Genomic DNA, 21,962 nt, shown 5'->3' with positions numbered 1-21,962 from the left:
ATTTAATCCACCTTTGCCAGGCTGGATAAAAATATCTCACATTTTTGTTCGAAAAGCAAAAATGAACTCTTAATTAAATATGTTTGGAAGTGAAATATTGAGTTTTAATAAAGTTTTGACTTAAGAAAGAAATTTTCATTTCACTCATCTTAGTTGCAATTAATGAAAATAATTACATTTTTATGTTAAGTTCTGCAGTCTAATTATCACCATGCTGAAGATAAGAACAATAAGGACAAAGAGTTCCAAAGCGAACCTAGCCTCCCTTTGTAAAATAATTAATAACGTCGTACGAAATCTGCCCTTACTAGAAAGGGTAAACTTATAGACTCCCTCGAGAAGCTTGGAACTTTCTCGAATCTTTCTTCCCTATAATTATACTTCCGATCTGGGCAAAACCGTAACATGATGAATTATACATTAATTCGCATTATGCAGAACTTTATATGAGAACAGCTGGTAATTGTTTAAACCGATACCACGTTATATTTTGTAAATGTTACGTATGAATAGCACATATAAATATAAATCGATAATGTTTTAACAATAGAAATTTTTCTTTAAATTCTAGCAATTAAACGATGTTCCGAGCGAAAAAAATCAAAAGGAAATGATAGTATAAAGGCTTCCGTTTACAGCGACCACATACAAATTAGTATAAATAGCGTTACCGCTGAATATAATCTTTTCCATTTACATAGGTTCGCCGATTATCCCGCTGCACGTCTGTGCAAAATTTCCGCCGAAAAATTATGAAATTAATGAATTTAGCGCGAATATAACGCGCCAGAATTTCATATTTTTGCACGCAATATAAAACAAATGAAGAGAATAATGGAATTAATTTGCACAGCATGCAACAGTAATTATTCCTCTCTTGTTGTGGCAAAAAGGATATCGATTTAATTATACTTGAATTATGTTTAAAATTCGTGGCATATGAAAATGTATGAAGCGCTCGATTTCTGTTACTTTATGAAAACAGATTATTCTAGACAGATTACAAGTGGGAAATTTTCATCGGTCGGAAATCCGATTCGACGCTGGAAATAACTGTTTAACCTCCCCGAAAAGTGGGTACTTGAAATGTTCCAGGCACTTTACACACATTCTATATAATAATTATTTCTATTTTCTTATTTATTCCTTTTACTTCGCCTTGGTTTTCTTATATCCAAACGATATAAAAAGTTTCGAGTATATTTCTGTGCTCACAAAAGTTCTAATTTAAGCTGCAAATGTTTACGCGCAGTAAATGTAACTCGAAGTAACACAGAATATTGCGAAAACGGCGAACTATTTAACTCGGAGAATCGGCTCGATGGCACGAAAGAAAGTGCGTCTCAGCTCGGGAGAAAATCTGTACGGAGTGCCGATACTCGAGGGGCTGTACACCAGACTTTCCCGTTCCACCAAAGGGATCTTCGTACCGTCTCCGTCGTCCTCGAAAATTGGGCTTGATTACGGTGCTCGCAATCCGGCGGAAAATCCGGCCGAAAAATTCTAATACCATCCGCGCCAATACAAAAGTCAAAGGGTAGACTTTTGAGGGAGCGCCGCGACGGAATAATAGTCGTCGGAGGTAGAAAGCAGCGGCGGAAGTTGGAAAGCCGGAAAATCTGGGGTAAGAAGGAAGGAAGGCGGGAGTGAAAATAAAGAGGCTCGCGGCGGCGGGAGGCGGCAGGACGAGGAGGGCGAGGAGGAGACAGCGGGGGGGAGAGGGGGGGGGGGCAGGCAGGCAAGGGTGAAATAGTCGGGCACGTTCGGCATACAAATCGTTGGGCGTATCCGCGAACTGCGCGCGGCACGCTCGCGGCCGTGATATTCAATCCGGTACTCTTTAAGCCAGCTCATCCCTTATTCCGACCAGAAAGGAAGCGTGCGTAGGAAGGGCGGCCCCGATAGCGAGGATGGGGAGCGCACGATTTAACCGAAGACCGGGGAAAACACATGTTATCGACAGCCTGTCCTTTTTTTCCTGCGGCGCGGCTGCTCGTTCGCGGTGGAGATTCGAATCCGGCTTAAAAAGAAAATCGAGACCCGAGCTAAAACGGGGTGGGGAGGGGAGCTCGAACTTTTTGCCGAGTTTTTAACGAGATACCAAAGCGTTTTCGTCGGGATTTGTCGAGGGAACCGAGAAAAGGGGGAGAGAAAAGGGGCGAGAGAAGGCGTCGGAGACGAGAATCGTGTTTCACGAAGCGCGGTCGTCGTTCCCATTTTTTCTTCGGCTTTTTACCCGGGTTTCGCGCGGTCTTGCCGATAACAAAAGAGCGGCGTTGATCGATCGATCGGCCGCGAGACTGATCCTAACAGCTGGTCGCGGGCCGCTCGTTTCTGCTGTTGTCAAGTTTAGAACCTTGAATCCGCGCGAAAGCGGAACGCGCCGCGCCGCGCCGCGGCCGCTTTGGATTGCTGGCAACGTTCGCTCGTTAAAGATTCACCGTTTCCCGGCGTTTCCACCGTGATCCGTCCACTCGATCGATCGATCGGAGAACGCGCGGTTTTCGAGAAGGGACAGAGGACATCGCGCGGCACTCGATCCCTCGTTAATCACACGGATATTTGTCCCCGGCAGAAGTAGTTGGCCGTCGGAAATGCGTCGGCACTGTAATAATATGCCCGTAATTCAATCGACGATGGCGACAAGCGATAGCAAATTATCGCATTGTATCCGGGAACATTGATTGTCCTACGGCAACTGTCCGGCCAGCTGTGCCAATTGCGCGAGGTCCCCCGTCCGGCATGGCAGGACGAGAGGCTGGACACGGAAGGGAGGACGCGGCCACCGCGCGCACGCCATCGGATCGGCGAACATGGACCAATTCTGGGAGAAAACGGGGCCATAAATTGCCGGCATGCCCGGCGATATTGAAATCGCCGTTCCTTCTGCCGTATGATACATGCTCGGTTCTTACGGTCTCGGTTTCGGAGATTCGCGGGGGTCCGAGGGACATCGATCAGCCCCGAGAGCGCTCCGAGCTACCGGCTCCAGCTACCACCCAGCCGGGGGAAAAAATCCGTCACGGCTGCCGGCCCCGTGGAATTGGGCCGATCGCGAGGATCGCAGGAACCCGGGGCTTATCGAGTTCCGCGATAGCGTCGCCTCGGTCGCGCCGTTATCGTCGAAAAATCTGCGGAACGTTCGAGCGTATCCAAGCTTCGTTCACCGTTCACTGATCGCTAAAAATAATCACGCTCGAGCGACCGGACACGACGGTAGAGATCGGCAGTCGCCGAGCAGTCTACTCTCGCGACTTATTCCGAATCGAAGCGGAGAGCGTGGTCACCGCGCCGCGCCGCGCCCCGCCTCGCAGTTCGACGGGAACCAGTGTCACGCTATCGCGATTGAATTATTACGTCAAAGTCGGGTCCGAAGTTATTTACGTTATCCGCTAATCTGGTCACTTTGGCGCGAGTCGACTCTCGAGAGTCGGTGTCCGCGTTCGCGCGCGCACGCTTCCAAGCCCGGTTCGAAATTCCAAAGGTAGCGTGGAATTTTCCTGGCAAACGGAGCCGTCGAATCGGCGCGGACCCGGGCGACGGTCTTTCCATCTTTCTCTCTCACTCTTTCGCACTTTGCGACCTTAAATTAATTTTCCAAAGGAACATCAAACGCGCGATGGAACGCGGGGTCCGAATTGTCACGGCGAGCAACGAGCCATGAGCCATGAGCAACGAGCCACGGTGCGTCGTTACAATCGCATTCCGGGTAAACTAATTTCGATGCGAGCGACCAGGCGAGAGCGGGCTGGAGCGAGCTGGAGCGAGCTGGAGCGGGCAAGAGCAGGCGAGCCAGGTGGAGCAGCATCGAGAGAGCACCGGTTCTCCGGATCGGCGGATCACCACGGAGACCTCGTGCTCGAGGCTGGATCGCCGGCCGCCCAGCAGTCTACCTGCTCCTCGCCGCCACGGTGTATACACACACCACACGTGTGGTCCCCCACTCTCTTTCTCTCTCTTTCTCTCTCCATCTTTCTCGCATCACTCCACCTCCACCTGTACACGTGCGTGTGAGACCGTCCGCCTGTGCGTGAGCCTCTGTCCGCAGTATATAGAGCGTACCTGCGGGTTCCTCTGAGTATGGGCACAGGGCCGTACGTGCTCTGGATACGTACGTGCCGATTTTCCCCCTCCTTCCCTCCCGACGGGCCCACTTCCCCCTCCCATATCCCTTCTCCATCCCTATCTCGAACGTACCTACCTCTCTCTCTCTCTCCCTGCCCCTTTCTTTCCCTCTTTCTCTCACTCGCACACTCATTTTCTCACTCTTATTCTCTCTCGCTCTCTCTCTCTCTTTCTCTCTCATGTTCGATCTCACGCTCCCTCCCTCGCGTTCTAGCTCTATCTATCCGCTCGCCGCTCCTCCCGATGCCCTTGTGCCTTACTCCCCTTCCTCAGACGATCAATCTCGCGGCCGATGTTACGAGCTACGCTTCCCGCTAAGTCGCCAATTATGCCTCGCCGATTGGCCATCAAGAGACACCGGCTTCCATGGAAAACCTTCGCCGAAACTCCGCCGCGCTGCATTCTCTACTATCCTTCCGAGTTTTCGCCGATATCGAATCCTCTATTTTGGCGAATTCACAAACGTCGTTGGAAGTTCTTTATCTTTGTCTTTGTTTACGATTGTTTTCTAGTAATTCCAAGATGCACGAGTAAGTAGTAGATAGTAAGCATGTGGTGAAACATCGTTGGCAGCATCACACAGCGGTGGAGATAAGAATGTCCTGGACGAACATAGCTCAATATGTTCCCTGTATCAAGTTTGGAACCTTGTTCTACTCGTCCAGATTTAGCGCGATTAGCCAGCTTTTCTTAATATTTCAATTCGTTGGCAACAATAGCGACGAGGAAGACAAATTTACAGCCAATCCTAACAAATTCACATCAGTCTTTATAAACTGATTACTTAATTTCTTGATTTTCTACTATACGAAGAAGATACGTATTCGTAAAAATGTTCGTTTACCGGTATATATAAATAAATTGAATTAAATTAAGTTAAATAACAACGTAGTTTTAACGAGGAGAAACTGTAAGAGACTGTGCAACGAAATAACTCGGAGCAATCGGTAGAACTTGTCAAGATACTCTATCCATCTTTTGCAGCAAGGTATAAAGTTGACGCTGCATGGGATCCGAACCATTTTGAACAGAAACATGATAGAGTCAACGAATGTTCCGCGTCCTCCGAAAAATTGCTGAAAAATAACCAGACGTCGGTAGCTGCGATGAAATATCCAGCGCGATGGTCAATGACCTAGATACTCGGGCGCTAAAAGTTTACAGAACAGTTCTATTAATTTCGCGAGGCACGCCGCTTGCTACCGACGATGGTTCTTCGACGGTGGAGGCACGGTTTCGCAGATTTACGGTCGACGCACAAAAGGCGAGAATAATCCGAGCGTCCGCGGCGCCCGACGAAGAAGACTGCACCGAGACGATTAACGAACCCGCTCCTTCGCGACGCGTGTGCGTGTGCGGACGCCAAAATAACTCGCGAACCCGCGAGAGTACACGCTTTCGACCAACCCTTCTCTCGTCGCGGCGGCGGCGGATCGCCGCACAGAAGACTCTAGTTCGAGCCGTGATAATACGATATTATCATCGCGTGCACAGATATCGCAGGCGCCGGACTCTCGTGGTTGCACCACGCGGTGCAAGTGCACACGCTGTATCCAAGAATAACCCCGGAACGAGTTTCCGCGAAACGCGAGAGCGTTTACAATCGCACGTGGAATGAATCGACTCTCTCTCTCTCTCTCTCTCTCGAAAAATGATCGTCCCGCTATCTCTCATTTCTCTCTCTTTCTCTTTCTTTATCGAATGAGATCCGCGATTGCTTCTCGTTATCGAGGAAATCGTGAGCGGTAATATCCGGCGGCGACGACCGCCTAACGTAACAATGATGCGCCGAGATGCCGACTCTCCGATGACTGAACTGTTTCGAAGTAAACCCGAGATACCTGCACGCTGCTCGCTTATCGCGTTGTTCCCGTTCCCGTTCTTACGACCGGCTCGCAACCGCGAATTGTTTCGAGTTCCACGCAACTCCATCGCCGCGAAGCCTTTCGGTTCGCGCTGCAATTACCACCAGAGAATTGTTCGCCAACTCAAGATCCGCGAATTCATTAATGGCTCTCGATGGATTTGCGGCCGGGGGAGAGCCCTCTCCCCGGGGAACCACGCCGGCGCGGCGCGGCGCGGCGCACCGACTGTTTTGGTGGTCCGCGATGCGATTCCGCCGACTGCATAATTTCCTCGTCTTTTCGCATTTTTCGCGGCCATCGCTGCTCCTTTTTACGCGATAACCAGATTGTTCGTTGCGGATCCGCCGAGCACAGTTTCCAAAACTTTTCCAAGTACTCCGGCAGGACTAAGAAGCGCTCGTTCGATCAAACGCCTATACTTTTGCACTTGTTGCCCTCTTTCCCGACTTCGCACGGTACTTTGAGCTACGTTATCGAATCTTAAAAATCGCTATGAACTGAGGAGTAGCTGCAGCTTTTCACTCGAGCGGAGTTCGACAACGTTTACGTAACATTAAAGCTGCTTTGCCGGTCGAAGCGACCGGTACCACATTTTCTGTTTTAAATTTGTTATAATTATTCAGTTATTTCGAACGTAATTTCAGTTCCCGAAATAAGTAGTTTGCGAAAGAACCGAAATTACATTTGCATCATACCTGTGTAGGAAATCTTACATAGGAGATCATTGAATAAATGTCTTGATACGAACATACGTTGAAATTAAAATAGCAGGATGTCTCAATTACTCAATCTTATAATTCTTAGAAAATTATAAATATGCGAAACTGCGTCCGTGTCGAAGAAGTTAGCGGAGTTGCACGTAAACTGTGCAGAGCTGGACAGAACATAGGTTCGGTCGATCGTTGAGTATATTCAACATATATTTAATGCCGCTCGATGTAATTAAGCTGCTCCCTTCCAGCTCTGTACAGTAGTTTTACATACAATTCCCGAATCTTAACTAGTTGGCTGCGGACCAAACGGCTCGAAATTGGAAGTTCGTGCTGCAAACACTGGCTGCGGTTTTCAATAGAAAAATCGTGAATTAAGCGGATGATCTACATAAAAGCAGGGGAGGGTGTATCTATGAAGATGGGACCGAGGAGGCCGACGGCAGAGAGACGGATCAGAGACGCGTCTATGCGCTCTCGATATTCCGTTTCTCGTCGGCCGTTGTCTCGCTCGGGTGGCATGGCCGAGTGTAAGCCAACAGAAGTAAGGACGGGTTTCCGATTAAGGCCTTATAATTGACGTCCCGGGTTCCCTGCCCCCCTCTCCGTCTGGCTTAGTCACCGACAACTGGAAGAAGGGCCGGCACGGACCCGCTTTTGCGGATCGCGGATCAACGAACCGTCGCGTCGCGTCGCGTCGCGTCTCGCCGCTGGACACCAGACGCGTTCCGCGCCGCTTTTGCGCCTCCGTTCGCGCCCTAACCCTGGAACCCTTTTCCCATGGGGTGACAGGGCCGACGGAGGGACACAGGGGCCCTTCGTTCCAGAAGAAAGGGATTTCCCATGATAGGATGATGGAAGCGCGAATCCACGGTGACATCACACCAGTTACGGGGATCAGATAGCTACAGTAATTCCGATATCCCGTAAATAATGCGTTCGCCAGGTGATAACGATAAGCGAGGGAACGCGAGATAACGACGTGGAGGACCAGACAAGTGCCAGGCGCCATTGTGCAATTCTTCTCGCGATCCGCGCGACAATGATGCGACGCTATTACAGAGACAGAGAAGGGCAGAGGAGCGAGCGAGAGAGCGAGAGAGCGAGAGAGCGCGAGAGCGCGAGAGAGAAGGAGAGCTGCTCTTGAGAAGGCGCCGTGCCGTTCGAGGGGAGGAGATCCAATTTATTCGCGCCGCTCGGACCGTACACGGTAAATCGGTTTAAGGAAAAAGCGGGCCACCCCCTGGAGTGGCTCTCTCTCTTCTCTCCCTCTCTCTCTCTCTCTCTCTCTCACTATCTATATCTCTCTCTCTTTCTCACTCGCTCTCTTCGACTCTGCTTTTCACGGGGGCGAGATACTTCGGGGGCTCGTTAATGGGATAAGTCGCGGAAACTTTCGATACGCGTCAAGGCGGATGTGTAATACGCACGGGGCTAGAAACCGGCGGGTGAGGCGCGGCGCGGCGCCCCATCGCCGCTCTCGGATAGAGGAGGCTTGGGAAGCAAACGAGCGCAACAGTTCCGAACTCGTAAACGAGACGGGGAAAGTAGAGGACGAAAACGACGCTAACGAAGCCCCGTGCCGAGCTACTCCAAAGAAGTATCAAAGAACTTTGCCCGCTTTGCGCGCTCGGAACCCGCCTTCGCCTCCGCCTCTGCTCGCTCGCTCGCACGCTCGCGCGAAAACGCTCTCCGGAAAATCCCACGAAATATTCGCGAGCTGTTCTTGCGACGGGAATAAAACGCGATTTCTTATTTCGGCGTCGTCGGATTCGATTCCTGCTATCTTTCCCTCGATGATCTATAGATCAACGACACGTGATCAATACGCTGCATAGCGCGAATAAGAACAATTCGCCTTTTAGGGTTGTGGGGACGATTACCGTGAAGTCACTGACTACTTGCTCTTGATTTATATTCGGGCACAATTAACATTGTATTTATCGAATAAGTCATATTACAATTTTCTATTCAGAATTAAACAAAATAATTGGGCATAATTGACAATATATTTATCGAATAAATTACATTTTTTTATTAAAATGTATACAAAATAAAAGAATCAAAGACTCTTTTATTTTTAAGTATACTCGAAGACAAACCGAAGGCACGGCAATTGTTGACCCCACACTAACCGGCTCCGCAACCCCAGCTGACAGAATCTGTGCACTCGCAACGGACATTTGCCGAGCACTCGGGACAATCTGCGAACAACGCCGGTGCTTGAAAGAGCTGCGGAATTAGTTTACATTTGAGTGCGAAAGACATGGTGCTAACAGTAGAGGCAGAGGAGATAGAGGTACAGGACCGAAAGGCCCACGAGAGGAGGTCCTGTTTACGGTCCCGCTCGTTCTGCAACACGGTTACCTCGTCGTACACTCGATCGAAGACACTGCGTGCCTACCGGTCGGTTCGATAGACTCTTTTCACGCAAAGAGCCACATGTGCGCGGCGAGTACTGCCACAGACAGGCGAGCAAGCAGTCAGGCAAGCAAGCGAGCACAAGCAGGCAAGCAGGCAGGCAGGCAGCCGAGCAGGCAGGCGAGCAGGCAGCGTCAGCTCGTCAACAGTTCACAGATGTTCCGTGACGAGCTACTTTCGATATCTCGGAGTGGAGCGGCCGCGCGCGCGCGCGACGTTGACGCGATAAATCAAGTAAGGAAGGTCGTCGTCGCGCGATGGCGAGCAGTCATCGCCGCCGCGCGACGAGTCCCTCTTGCCCGCGAGGCGAGCAAAAAAGATCGACGAGATGGACCCCGTCTTCGAAAGCTCCTAGGAGGACGATCCACCCGATCGAGAGATCGAACGCCGTTCAACTTGTCCGGCGCTTTTGAATGCGGGCGCGCGCGCGGGCGAGCGAGCGCCCTCGGTTACGCGGCTCTTCGCGGCGCGTGGGCGTGCTCCTACAGAGACAGAAACGAGTCCCCGGGTGCAATAAGTAATAGCGTCGATGCGTGGCCGCGATTTATCGCTCCAGCTGTTTCCCAGTCGGGTCTAAAAGTCGTCCTGCGCGGAGGGATTAGGTTTCTGTTCGTGTATCGGAGAACGGTCGCCATCGCATTCGGATATCCTTCGTATTAAAGGCAACCATGTAGAAAGCTTGTTAACAAAGTAACGCAGATCGTTTTCACGGTCGCGGGCGTAACGAGCTTCCGATTTCGTCGTCGCGCAACGACGAAAGCGGAGAAAGAGTATCGGGGGATCGTGTGTCGTAGAAATTTCAGTGCTCCGCCGTGCTTCAACCGTAACGACGAAGACGCGGGGGTGGCTCGATAATCATCCGCAATGGGATTACCGAGTTTATCGTAATAGCAATAGAGTAATTACGATAATATCGTGTTCCAACGTAGTCACCGGCTTCATCGGTTCTTGGCCTGTGGCAAGTTAATGATCAATTAAGGCTTTCTTGAGCGATCCACAAGTGATAATTAACGAAGATTAGGGCTGTACAGAAGACGATACTCCAGATTCGTGTTCCTGGAGATATGGACCAGAATCGTCGTGTAATCACGAAGTCGACGGCAATTCTCTGCGACGAATTGCAAACTTTGAATGTCGTCGGAGAGCGCGCTTTTAACGAGCATCTTCTGCTGCGGACCAAGAGCGGGAAATGTTTATTTCTGGGGTACAAAGAAGCTTTCCGGATCAAATAGAGCCAAGAAATTTCGCAACCATACCTCGAGGACGGTTGTCAAACCAGATTAGTAGTTAGAGACGAACGAAAACGATCGAAAGGATCTCGCGTATGGCGCGATCCGAGGATTAAAGCAGCCGTGAAGCAGCTCCCGGACGTTCTCAACAAGTATATCATCGCCGAGAGCCAATAAGCGTGTTTGTAGACGTAGATAGTATCGAATCAATTGAGGGAATGATCACTCACCGTAATCCGGCCGAACGACAGCCTGCACCGCCTGTTCGTTCTTCTTGCTCCGAATCACCGGCTCACCGAGAATCGTAAAGTTTCTAGGTCCCACGCGGTTCACAAACACTAGATACACTTTACCCCTCTTAATATTGGCTCGCACCACACCACTCTGATTATCGCGTTGCTGTTGCTGCTGTTGTTGTTGCTGTTGTTGGTTGCCGTCGGTGTCGTAGCCGCACACGGTCGACTTGCCGGGCGCGGATTTGTCGCGGAAGTGCAGCCGGACGCTGTCGTTCTTCTGGAGCGGTGGGAACCCCGGCTGGCTCTTGTAGACCTGCTTCACCTCGAACGTCACCGCGTAGTTCGAGCCGGGCTTCCTCGCAGAGGACATGCTCCTGGCCTTGCCCTCGAAGACCGTGGGCGCCAGGAACGCCCTGTTCCCGACGTCCATGTCGGGGCACCAGTTCTGCCCGCGGCAGCCCTTGTTCCGGCATCGGCGTCGCTGCTCCCGCGGCGAGTCCGCCTTGGTGCGGTTCTTTGGTCGTTGCTTGGCCGAGCGAACCACGCGGGGCCTCTCCACCGAGGACTCGTCGCTCCCCGGGCTGTAGAGGAACGGCGTCTGAGTGGAGGAGTGTCGAGGAGGCTGCGAGATCCCGAACTCGACCGTCCTCGGGTGTCCTACCGGCTCGTCCTCCAGCCGGCGATTCGCTCGCAGCGAGGAGGCGACGAACGCGGCGCGGATCGAGTCGTCGAACAGCTCCTCCTCGGTGATCTTGGACCTGGACCCGGTTCGTTGGTCCCCGAACGGTTCCAGCGCGGTGGAGGATGTCCACGAGATGGACTCGACCCGCCGATCATTTTCTGTCGCTGGTGCTGCTGGAGACGGTGTCCTCTGGTCCGTTGCCTCGGTGGAAGAGGCGAGGGCAAACTCGTCCCTGGGTTCGGCGATGGCGCTCGTAAGGAAGTTCCAAGTCGTCGGACGATAATTGCGGGTCTTTTGAACGGCGACGATGCTCATCGATGCCGGATAGTCGCCGGTGGTCCTCGTCGAGGTTACCTCGAGGGAGTTCCGATTGGCGGGGGGTGCCGTAGCGAGCGCCAGTACGCCCCACCAGCCGCTTAAGATCCCGGCCAAAAGCAGAGACGCCCACATCATCCGACCTGCTTGCTGGTTTGATCGGGGGTGAGAGGTCGACACCTCGGTCACCCCGAACAAGCACACTCTTCTCTGGCACTCTGATCTGCCTCTCGCGACCGAATTCGCCTCGGACACCACACAAAACGAACGATCTCCCTGGGGAGACTCTCTCGGTCTCAGACCTCTCCTGTCTCTCACCGATCAAATCATTCAGGGTTGCCGAAACGCGACTGTCACTTTCGATCGTCCTGGTCCTTCCTCAACTTTTCTATCTTCCCACTAGACCTTCGCTCTTGTCCCTACTTCTCGTAGCAGTCCACGAAAAAACCGAACGCTCTTCACGAGGTGTTGTACCACCGGAGGCAAGACATCGGGACTTCCATCGGACAGATTCTCGGCTGTCTGCTCTTCCAACCTAGTGCCGTCCTCTTCATCCTCGACGCCCTCGACGGATGCAACACGGACACCTAAGGAGACCGTACTCCTCGGGATTATCGCGCGCGATCCCGATCGGCTTCGACTGCCGAAACAAACGGTTCAATCGTCCCGGTCATCCTGTCGATCGGACGGACAGCGCATCTCGGTGTCGGCCGACCGGCTTCGAAGGTTGCTTCGAAGTTCGATTTCCCTTGGTTCCGCTTTCCCACGCGATACATACACTATGCCGTTAAAAATCGTCGTCGGGCTTCGATTCCCGCGACGTCGAGCAACGGGCTCCGATCGAGAATCGTCGGGGACACGGGGTCGTCTCGGAAACTCGGTCTCCTCTCAGGAGAACGAGGTCGTCCGTGTGTTTCCGTATCTCGAAATAAATCGTTGAAAGTCGATAAAGAATCTCGCGCGCGCGCCACCCCCGAGAGCGGGTCTCTTTTCTCGGCTCTCGGTATCACGTTGCACTCCGAACGAGGAAAACCCGAGGATGATGACACACGACGAGAGCCGCGGAATAAGAAGGCAACGAGGGAGACGACGATGACGACGACGACGACGGAGACGGAGAAGCAGCAGCAGAAGAAGAATAAGAAGAAGAAGAAGAAGACGACAACGACGAAGAGGACCAAGAGTCGGCTTGCTCTGACCGGCCGAGGCACACTATTTAAATATACTCACAGGGCTCTCTCGCGGTTGGTACCCGAGGACCGTCGAAGTCTAGTCCTCGCGGGTCGCGCACTGCACTGTTTGGCGATCCGATCGCGATGGAACCGTTTGCCGGCTATCGGTGCGACCGATCCGGAAATCTGCGATCGCGACGGGGGCGGTCGCGCTCGGTGTCGCACTTGGAAGCGACCACCAGCGAGAAGACGAGGACCGTCCGTTTCCAGCGCGTTACCGATTCCACGATAGCGGCGATACTGGTTGCGCTCTTGCTCTCCTCGCTCGGTCCTGCTGCCGCTACCACTGCTGCTACTGTCGTTGGCTCTGCTGCTGCTGCTGCTAGTGCTGGTGCTGCTGGTATTGCTGCTGCTGCTGCTGGTGCACGCGTGCGGATAATATCGTGCGGGGGATCGGCGCGTGTGTTGCACGCGGCATGCACGAGGAGCCTCGTGTCACGTCGAGGCGGAGAAGGGATTGTCGGTGGCCCCGCGTCGGGCGCGCGCGACGGTTCAAATTAGACTGAACGGCCCGCTCGAGCAGCCCGAGGCCGGCCACAGAGCCAGCGACTCCTGTCGGACGCCGGTCGAGGCTCTGCGCGCGCACCGTACGAACCGGAGACACACCGGGAACCCCCGCGCGCCTCCAAACACTATAGTTCTCCGCACAACACCGAGAGACCCGACAGACACACAACCGGACTCCCATACGGCCAGACCACGCACGGGACCTTTAAGAACCTGTGTAACGACGACCTAACAACCGAGGAACCGCACGCGTGCTACTCTCCTTCTTCCTCCAGCCTGCCTCGATACATTTTCCCTCGATCTCTCCCTCTCTCAAACGCCTCTATCCGTCCCGCTTTATTCCTTGGTACCGGCCGACTCGCACCGTCCCCTCGCTCTTACGCCTCTTCGTCGCTGCAGTCTGGTGAACTTGGTCCCATTGCCGATCAGATTCTATCCTATGACGATGACACGTTCACTGGTCTTGTACCGCGCGAACCTTCCGAAAGGTATCCAACGAATCGTTGAAATTATCCTCGAGGACCCACTTTTTATGGGGTATGGTGTCATCCCAAAGTTAATCTAGGACATAGTCAGAAGTCTCCGTTGACAGGACCGTTGACTAAGGTGACAGTGAATGAACAACGATACCAAGCGTCCATTTGGCACTTACGATCAACGACCTATGATTAATTAATGTAACTGTGATATTATTCGATGATAACGCGAACAAATGTGCGAGTTGCTGTAATTCAGCTTGCCTCCAAGTCGTTAGCCTTTGGATCGCTTAGGGGATAAAGACCCGTCCGGCGCGAATGACATAGAAAGTTTATTTACTATAAATATAAGACTTGCTCCGATAGTCACGCCAGGTCTGGGGAAATCGGTGGGGATAGAAAGCGACACCAAACTAGACTGAAAATGCGATAGTTATGACAATTGGCCGGGCATTGCCGCGGTACGTAAAGATAGGAAGATGATTGCGATGGAATGCGGGTTCGATTGATCATTAGGCGTGGGTGCTTTCTTTATCAGTTGGAATTTTAATGCCGATGAATGGACACACAGTCTCTATTTAACCCTCACTTATCGGACGAGGGTCGATCGACGATTCGAGTTAAATCGGCAAACGTTACTCCGCTATTCGAAAATCATTTTCTGCACGCCGCATTGTTGGTTGCGTTCAATGCCTGCAATTTTTTCAAATTTTATCTCATCTTATCTCACCATTCTACACTCAATGTAGCGGCCCGGGAATTCAGCCATTTATCTTTCCGTCGCGTAGATTATTTATCGTTCTATCGATTCAACGCGAAAGGACAAAACAAGATGCTTTCGTTTGCAAGGTGCTATTTGTGGACCACTTTGTTATCAGCGATTCCGAACGTGTATGCGTTTTTTTAAATTTCAACCATATATCAAATAGAGAAACGCCTACATTGTGTTACTGTTTTTATTGTTCGGATCGCTTTCATAGTCAAACACTGTGCTTCGTAATGAGGAGACCCCGTTTGTTGAAAGTTCGATTCGCTGACACAACTGCCAATCTGCCCCGCATTCCTTCCGCGTGATATCTTCGAATACGGAGCACTTCATCCATTTCTACACGCCTCATTTCGCAGTTAGCGGCTTTGAAACATCAGCTATCGAGCCGGCACCAGACCGTTCCCACCCATCTCGTTCACCGAATACTTTCCCGACTGGGTGTTGCGCCTGCATTTTCCCGCGGTGTTGACGTGCATACGAGGCCCTACTGACCCTCGTCACGTTCGCTTTTTCTTTTGACTTTTTGTGGAGGTTTCACTTTGCTTGGTACGCTAAGTCGACACGGTTCAACGCGCAATAAACGTCTCTCTTTGCCGGCGTCTCTCTCGATCCCGCGCGCGCTATTAGATCGTTCTTCGTCGCAGCCGTTCGTAAGTACGATCCAATGGACGACAACGCCGTTACTTTTTATCCGGCTTTTTTTTCCCGGCATTCTTATTTACGTTCCATGGAATCTCGTTCCCAGGGATCGGGGTGCGTATGGGGCACTCTCGTTAGCCGCTCCATTTCTGCGATTCGTTTCCATTTTTTTCAGAACAAATCCGCGACACCTTGAACATCGTCGATGTGCATTGAACATCGCCGACGGCCGAGCTCGTTCTCGAGTGACGTTATCGTTTAATTATCGAACGGCAATCGTGCTTGGTTGCTATCGAACGTCGACGTAGATCGGCTAGCCCGCTCGGAAACGTAGGCACGCGAGCTCGGTATTTTTGTACTCGCATCATGGTGCGCGGACGTTCCGGTGCAACCTTCGTTTACCTTGGATCGGGCGCTCTCGAGCGGGATACGGTAACGAGATTCATCCGCGTATACTCGGCCGGAACAGTTTCAAGTTAGAACGGAAATTAATATCGAGCTCCAATATTTACCCTCTCCGAGGCAAGAGGCGAGCACGCTCGGTTGCGCCCGGTTAAAACACAGGGGGGCCGCGTTTGTTAAAACGAGCGGGTCGCCGGGCTCTCGGGTATTTCGGTCCCACATGCGGCCAAAAGTCCTCTCGTGAAATTGTACCGATGGTCGGACAATTGTTTAAAAAGCCGCACACAGTTTTAATCGGGCTCCACCGAAATCTCCGAAGAACGAAGTTATTTGCAATTTTCCTCTTCGCTTTATCAGGTCGATTATTTATGGTATTAGCTGTGCCTAATATTTCCCAAAATTATACCCGTTATTTGTTAAAATAATTATAAGTAAAGTAAGATTGTTAACAGATCAAGTAACGCAGCACGATCTCAAAAATTCATAAGAATTTTCTATGTACTTTGGTTAATGATACAGAAATCTGAAGGTAAAAATTTATCGTACTCGATAGTACTTCAACTCATTTGTAAGCTAAACATCCTTTTAAAATTGAGATTGTTCATATGTAGTACCATAAAACTGAATTTGTTGAACTAGTCGATAATCAGTTTCATTTACACGTGATCGACGTCACGCAAGGTGTTTAATTTGTTCATTCTTCAGAGAAGTTTTATTCAGCTGCAACTTGCTTTTATTTCTTAAATCTTTCAAAAAGGGTTATCATACTCTTTTTTCCTTCGGAAATGCTTCGAGCTCATTAACATAAAATCAAGTCATCAGAATAAAGCGAAAAAGTAGCTTCGCATCTCCGCCGCTATTAGTATTGCGCTCAGTCTTGGTACCAAAATGGTAGTGATATACGTGTTTAACGCGCTTCGCTTGACTATTTAATATAATATGTAGTGCAGTCATATAATTAGTGTTTGAATTCCTAAATGATGAGATAGCAACGTGCATTCACTTCAGAAACCCTGCACTTCATCGAATACATACCCAAGGGTTTGCTAACAGACAATACTCGTTATCACTTTGCAGCCTAACCTAACTTCTCGAAAGCTATTACCAGTTTCTTAAGGATGTTCTTCTTTAAGTTAAAAATATTAATGTCTCTATCTCTAATCACCTCTTTCAATCATCTTTATTAGGTGTATGCAGAGTTAATTAAAATTTTATATATTTTATAGTGATTTCTTACTTTACCCTCAATCTTATTTACCCAAAAGTAAGAGGGCTTTGCCCATTAAAATAAATAAATATCAGTCGGTCGAAAATGGAATTCTATTCAACACACTAGTTCCCTCGCGACTACCTCGTGTCTCCGTTCCGGAATAATAAATAATAGTATATGGTATAATAGATGTAATACTGTATCAATTTTTAATATTTTTATTTCGTATATTTTATATGCTGGTGCTTATTCCATTAAATTCCTGTGCTACAAATGGGATTTTCGTAAATTGAATAAAACAAATAAATGAAATTCTATTTAACTTGAACAAGAAGAACGTCACCCATATTTGGGTGACGGGGCTCCACGGAAGCATACCTGTCACTCAGATATGGGTGACGCGATGACAAACGTGTTAATAGGTTCGGTTTCGTCCCTTCAGTGTCTAGCCGTGGTGGTATTCTTGTCCATCTTGTTGGTAATTGTTTCAATACCGACACGCCGAAAATAAAGCTCTCGGCTCCTTCCGGTTTCTTCGCGGCTCCCTCCCGTCTCCGCTCTGTAACGCGCGAACGCGCCTCGGAGTGGCGGCGCGAGGAGAGGATTTTTAAAAGAGAGAGGGCGCGCCGAGGAGCCTGAAGAGGAGCTGTCCTCGAGAGCTGCCAATCAAACGACCCGCGCGCCGCGAGAAAGCCGGCCTCTTAAGCGGGTAGTTTTTCACGTGCCTCCCGGCGGCGACAGATTAATTCGGAGCCAAACAGCGGCGCTCAAGTATGCAGCTTGTAATTAATGTTTTCGACCTTTTCGGTCGCGAAATTCGCGGGAAAATGCATGCTGTCTCACCCCCCACACGGTCACGTTCCCATCCCACGATCATTCCTCCCCCGCACCGACTCGTACCCGTCGTTAATCCCTCATAGATAAATGAACGCGTTTCGGTGATTTCGCGGCGAATTTCCTGCATATTGTCAAAGAGTCTCGACCGCGCGGTTTCCACGGGCTTAAATAATAAATAGAACCGCCGGCGCATCGTTCCGCGAGCTCGATCGTTAAATAACCGGCCCGTTCGAATGCGCTCTGATTAATCGGCGCGTTTCGTTCTGCGGCGGAATATTTACGGCGCGTTCGTCAGGATAATGTATCAGTGACACGACGCACGGGCTCTCCATTATATCCCTTCGACAGAATCGAACGTTCGCGGCGTCGTTTTATTACGCGAGAACGAGCCCCGAAATGCTGTCCGCGGAATCTCCGTCGTCTTTCGTCCATTCCGCTCCGGTATAGTACGCGCGTGCTATGCCATTTCACGTTTCCACCTGCTCTATCTTTCCTACCCGGCAGGCCTCAGAAGTCGAGGACAAATTATCGCGTGTTTTTTAATGTATCGCTTCCGAGCGATTAACAGTTTCATTCGCAAAGCTATAATTTGCCTCGAGTAATTTAATTTAAAGCTTCGCGAGAATATCAGCGGAAATGAAGCTGTTAAGCTTCTTTCGGATATTCGCGGACATTAACACTTTGACCGCTATGTATGGCCGACGGAATTATTCGCGGAGATTTGAACATTAATTCCGATGCCAATTCAGTATATCTTATTAATTTTATTAGTGTCAGACGCAATGCGTAACAATTTCGAGTAAGCAATTGATGTCGTAGGACTTAGCTTTCTAATTGCAGTTTGATTGTATACGTTATTTTCATTTCGTAACATTTATGACATTGTTACAGCAGCGGCGAAATTGTTAAGTCACTTGCTAAGACATTCTATGATTGATTAGTTGATTAGATATTCTTTATCCTTAATAGTTTCTCTGATAGTTTTGTTTCGTGAATTACTTGATTTACTTTACTAAATTATAATATCACAGGCATTATATAGTTTTTGTGACATTGTTTCCTGTTTTTCGTTACTGTCATCTAATTTATATTATTATCATTATTATTACAACTTCATTTCTTTTCAGACATTATCTTTTGTTCATTGTTTTTAAATTTTTTTTGACATTTTCTTTTACTTTTCTTTCCTTTACAATAGAATTATAACAGAAAATAGATAAATATCTATATTTAGTAGATAACGAGTAGAATTCTTTCGAGAATTTGTTAAGATATTACAATTAGTCTTCTTGAAAAGACATGTGTCGACCCACAGGATCTACGCAAACGAGCCCAACGTCTCCGTGACGTAAATGTGAAACGCTGACGTCGATATCCTTCGCTAAATTCGCCTCTTCGGCCGAAAATCTCTGTGCTTGATGTCATCAATGCGGACGTTCGTCGACAAAAGAGCCTGTCAAATATTCTCTATAGAGCACGCTATCGCGCTAAAATCGCATAAAAATCAGCACGTGTCCCCGGCAAGGGAGTGTCCACTCACTTTTGAGCGACGGTGTACTCTTCTACGTTTCCGGCCGTCAAAGAAAATCCCGATCGACGTCCAGGGACGGGGGAACATTTTCCGTCCCGCCATAAAAATGTCCGAAACAAAACGCGAGCACCCAACGGCAGATTTTTCGAAAAAGCTTCGAGGATCTCTTCCAGGGACGCTGTGAATCGATTCTTCGGGGTTTTTCGGCGCGTCGATCGGTTATCCGATGATTACGAGAGCGTGCCGGTACGGCGAACAAGTCACTAAAATGCGTTCGGTGTCGACACGTAGGCTACGTGTACCGTGTCGGCGTTAGATCGCTAGTCGATCGATCGGTGGAGGATCTATAGACAAGATAACCGACGCTTATGAGGAATTCTGATTATCCGTATACACAGAGGACTAATTATCGTAACAGCCTAATTGGCGAAAATTGCGGATTTATAACTAGGCCGCGACTATTTATGGTGAATAAAAATTGTCTGCATGAACTGCAAGATACAGGAGCTGCTATAGGAATATTTCTTTCTTTTTTTAATCATTTTAATAAGTCGTATATAATACTATAATGTGTTTAAGTAAATCTGCATTAAATTCGCAGTCTGTTTACAACAGTGAATTATTTTCCGAATGAATTATCAATACGGAATTATTTGCCCCTTGATTACATTTTTTCTCTTAGCAGTATTAAAAATTCGGTCGCCTCTGGTGACACTAGAGAATTTTTACCACGTATAAACTGATACGGATTTCAAGATCGGATCTTCCGCTTTGCAATGAACTCTCGAATCACGACGCTCGACTTTTTACACTGTTTTATTGCATCTTGAGTGAATATGTGCCAGCACTAGATTAATCGAAAACGTACGACGAAGGCCACGGTCGAACTCCTCGTACAAAGCGAAATAAGCTCGCGAAAAACAGTTGTACATCTATCTATAACAAGTCATTGTAAAGCAGAAGCTTCGATCGACACATCCTTGTTGATTTCAATCCTGAAAAAAATGTTTCAACGATGCTACAGACTTTCGAATTTGCCAAACTTTCGACGTGTACCCTGACGCTCGCTAGGGGTAATTTTTCCAGTGTCGCTCGGATCGAAGATCTCTGACCCTCCCCCGACTCCCTTTGATTCTCTTCGACTCTCTTCGACTCTCTTCGCCGCTTGTCCCAGTGATCGGATCGAATCGCTCTATTTTTCTTTCACGGCGAAATATCGCGCGCCTCCTCTTCTCTCTGCTCTCGCCAAAAATAGCGGGACGTAGCCGATTAAGATGGTCAAAACTGCCCTTAGAGGTTTTTCAATGAGTCATACACCGATCGATAGCTGACCAATAAAAACTCATCTGTGCAAAATTTTAACCCTGTAACTTGTCCGTGAGGGTAATTACAGGGTAAATTAGATTTTGCGGTTTTCCGGCATTTTTCCACCTTTAGCGGTTTTCTAAAATTTTGAAAAAAATATGGCTTATTTTGGACATTAAGCCGCATGTTATAGAACTTTTTCCAGATTTTTCAGTTGCAAGTTGTGATTTCAAAAATGAAAAACCCCCAAAAAATCGGAAAATTGAAGATTTCTCGAAAACTAAAATAGGTAAAACTTTTACATTAATTCCCTGACAAGGTGCTATCACGGCTCATGTACTCAATTTTTCTCAGATTTTTTGCTCGCCTGCAACATTGTCAAAAAAAATGAAAACCCAATGTGTCGATGTTTTTTGCTGTCACAATGAAGCTACTACTTTTTTAGTTCACCGCGAGTGTGGATTAAGTAATTTCAAACGTTGTGGCATCGAAACAAATAATTTTTTAACCCTGAAAATGCGAATTAAGCGAGCAAAAAAATTGTAACGAGCGGAATATATGCCGAAATGTTTCCGCTCAATACAACTTAATCGGTTAGCGCAATGGTGAACTGTAAAATGTAAAATATCATGTATTTTTGTCAATCATTTTGCAACATTTAAATTGTATACTGCAGGCTTCAAATAATATTCGGGTTCAAATCCCGTTGGAAGCTACATTTTTTTTTCGTAAAACACATTTTATTTTTCCAATTCTATATCACATGGTTTATTTAAATGACTTTACAAATATGTTTGTAATGTCTTAACAAAAATTTTTTTAGCATTTGAAAAATATTTAAGTCAACATACATACAAAAATAGTTTTGGAGTATCTCTTATTTTATCCGTTCTCTAACTACATATGTTCGTCATTACGGCTTTGTTTAACATTCTCTAGATTACAGCTCATTAATTATGCTTCTAAGCTTTCCGTCTTCAGCAAATACGGGTAGAAATGGCTCTTCGTCCTGGAAACCAATTCTTTTTTATGACTTCCTTTTATCAGAATGTTTTCTTTCGTGCAAACGGCTAATGGGTCCGTGGATGTAGAGGCTGAAGGGGGCTGAATCAAGGAGGTTTGAAATGAATCGGACTGGTCCATGGATGTAGAGCCTAATACATTCCACATTCCTACATTCCTACATTCCTACATTCACACATTCCATATTCCTATTCCCACATTCCCACAATCCACATTCCTACATTCCACATTCTACATTCCACACCGGAAACCCGCGAAATCTAATTTGCCCTGTAACTACCGTCACGGACAAGTTACAGGGTTAAAATTTTGCACAGATGAGTTTTTATTGGTTAGCTATCGAACGGTGTATGACTAATTGAAAAACCTCTAAGAGCAGTTTTGCCCATCTTAATCGGCTATGCGCTTTAAATATGTTTGTGTATCGGTGGATGCCGGGGGCGAGCGG

At 48.6% G+C, this 21,962-nt stretch overlaps 1 protein-coding gene across 2 annotated transcripts in view; it reads right to left on the bottom strand.

Annotated features, from left to right (window-relative positions):
* The window catches only part of Vn (membrane-bound neuregulin protein vein), a 336,634-nt gene extending 323,396 nt beyond the window's left edge, over positions 1-13,238 (bottom strand). For both annotated transcript variants that reach the window (XM_078182610.1, XM_078182609.1), the window contains exon 1: positions 10,581-13,238. In XM_078182610.1, coding sequence (XP_078038736.1) covers positions 10,581-11,721 — 1,141 coding nt within the window. In that variant the 5' untranslated portion in view covers positions 11,722-13,238. The remainder of the gene's footprint in view (positions 1-10,580) is intronic.
* Positions 13,239-21,962: the final 8,724 nt, after the last annotated feature.

The sequence above is a fragment of the Augochlora pura genome, chromosome 6, assembly GCF_028453695.1.
Source record: "Augochlora pura isolate Apur16 chromosome 6, APUR_v2.2.1, whole genome shotgun sequence".
In the NCBI taxonomy this organism is placed as follows: Eukaryota; Metazoa; Arthropoda; class Insecta; order Hymenoptera; family Halictidae; genus Augochlora; species Augochlora pura.
The sequence above is the reverse complement of the archived record's forward strand: the minus strand, read 5'-3'. Positions and strand labels throughout refer to the sequence as shown.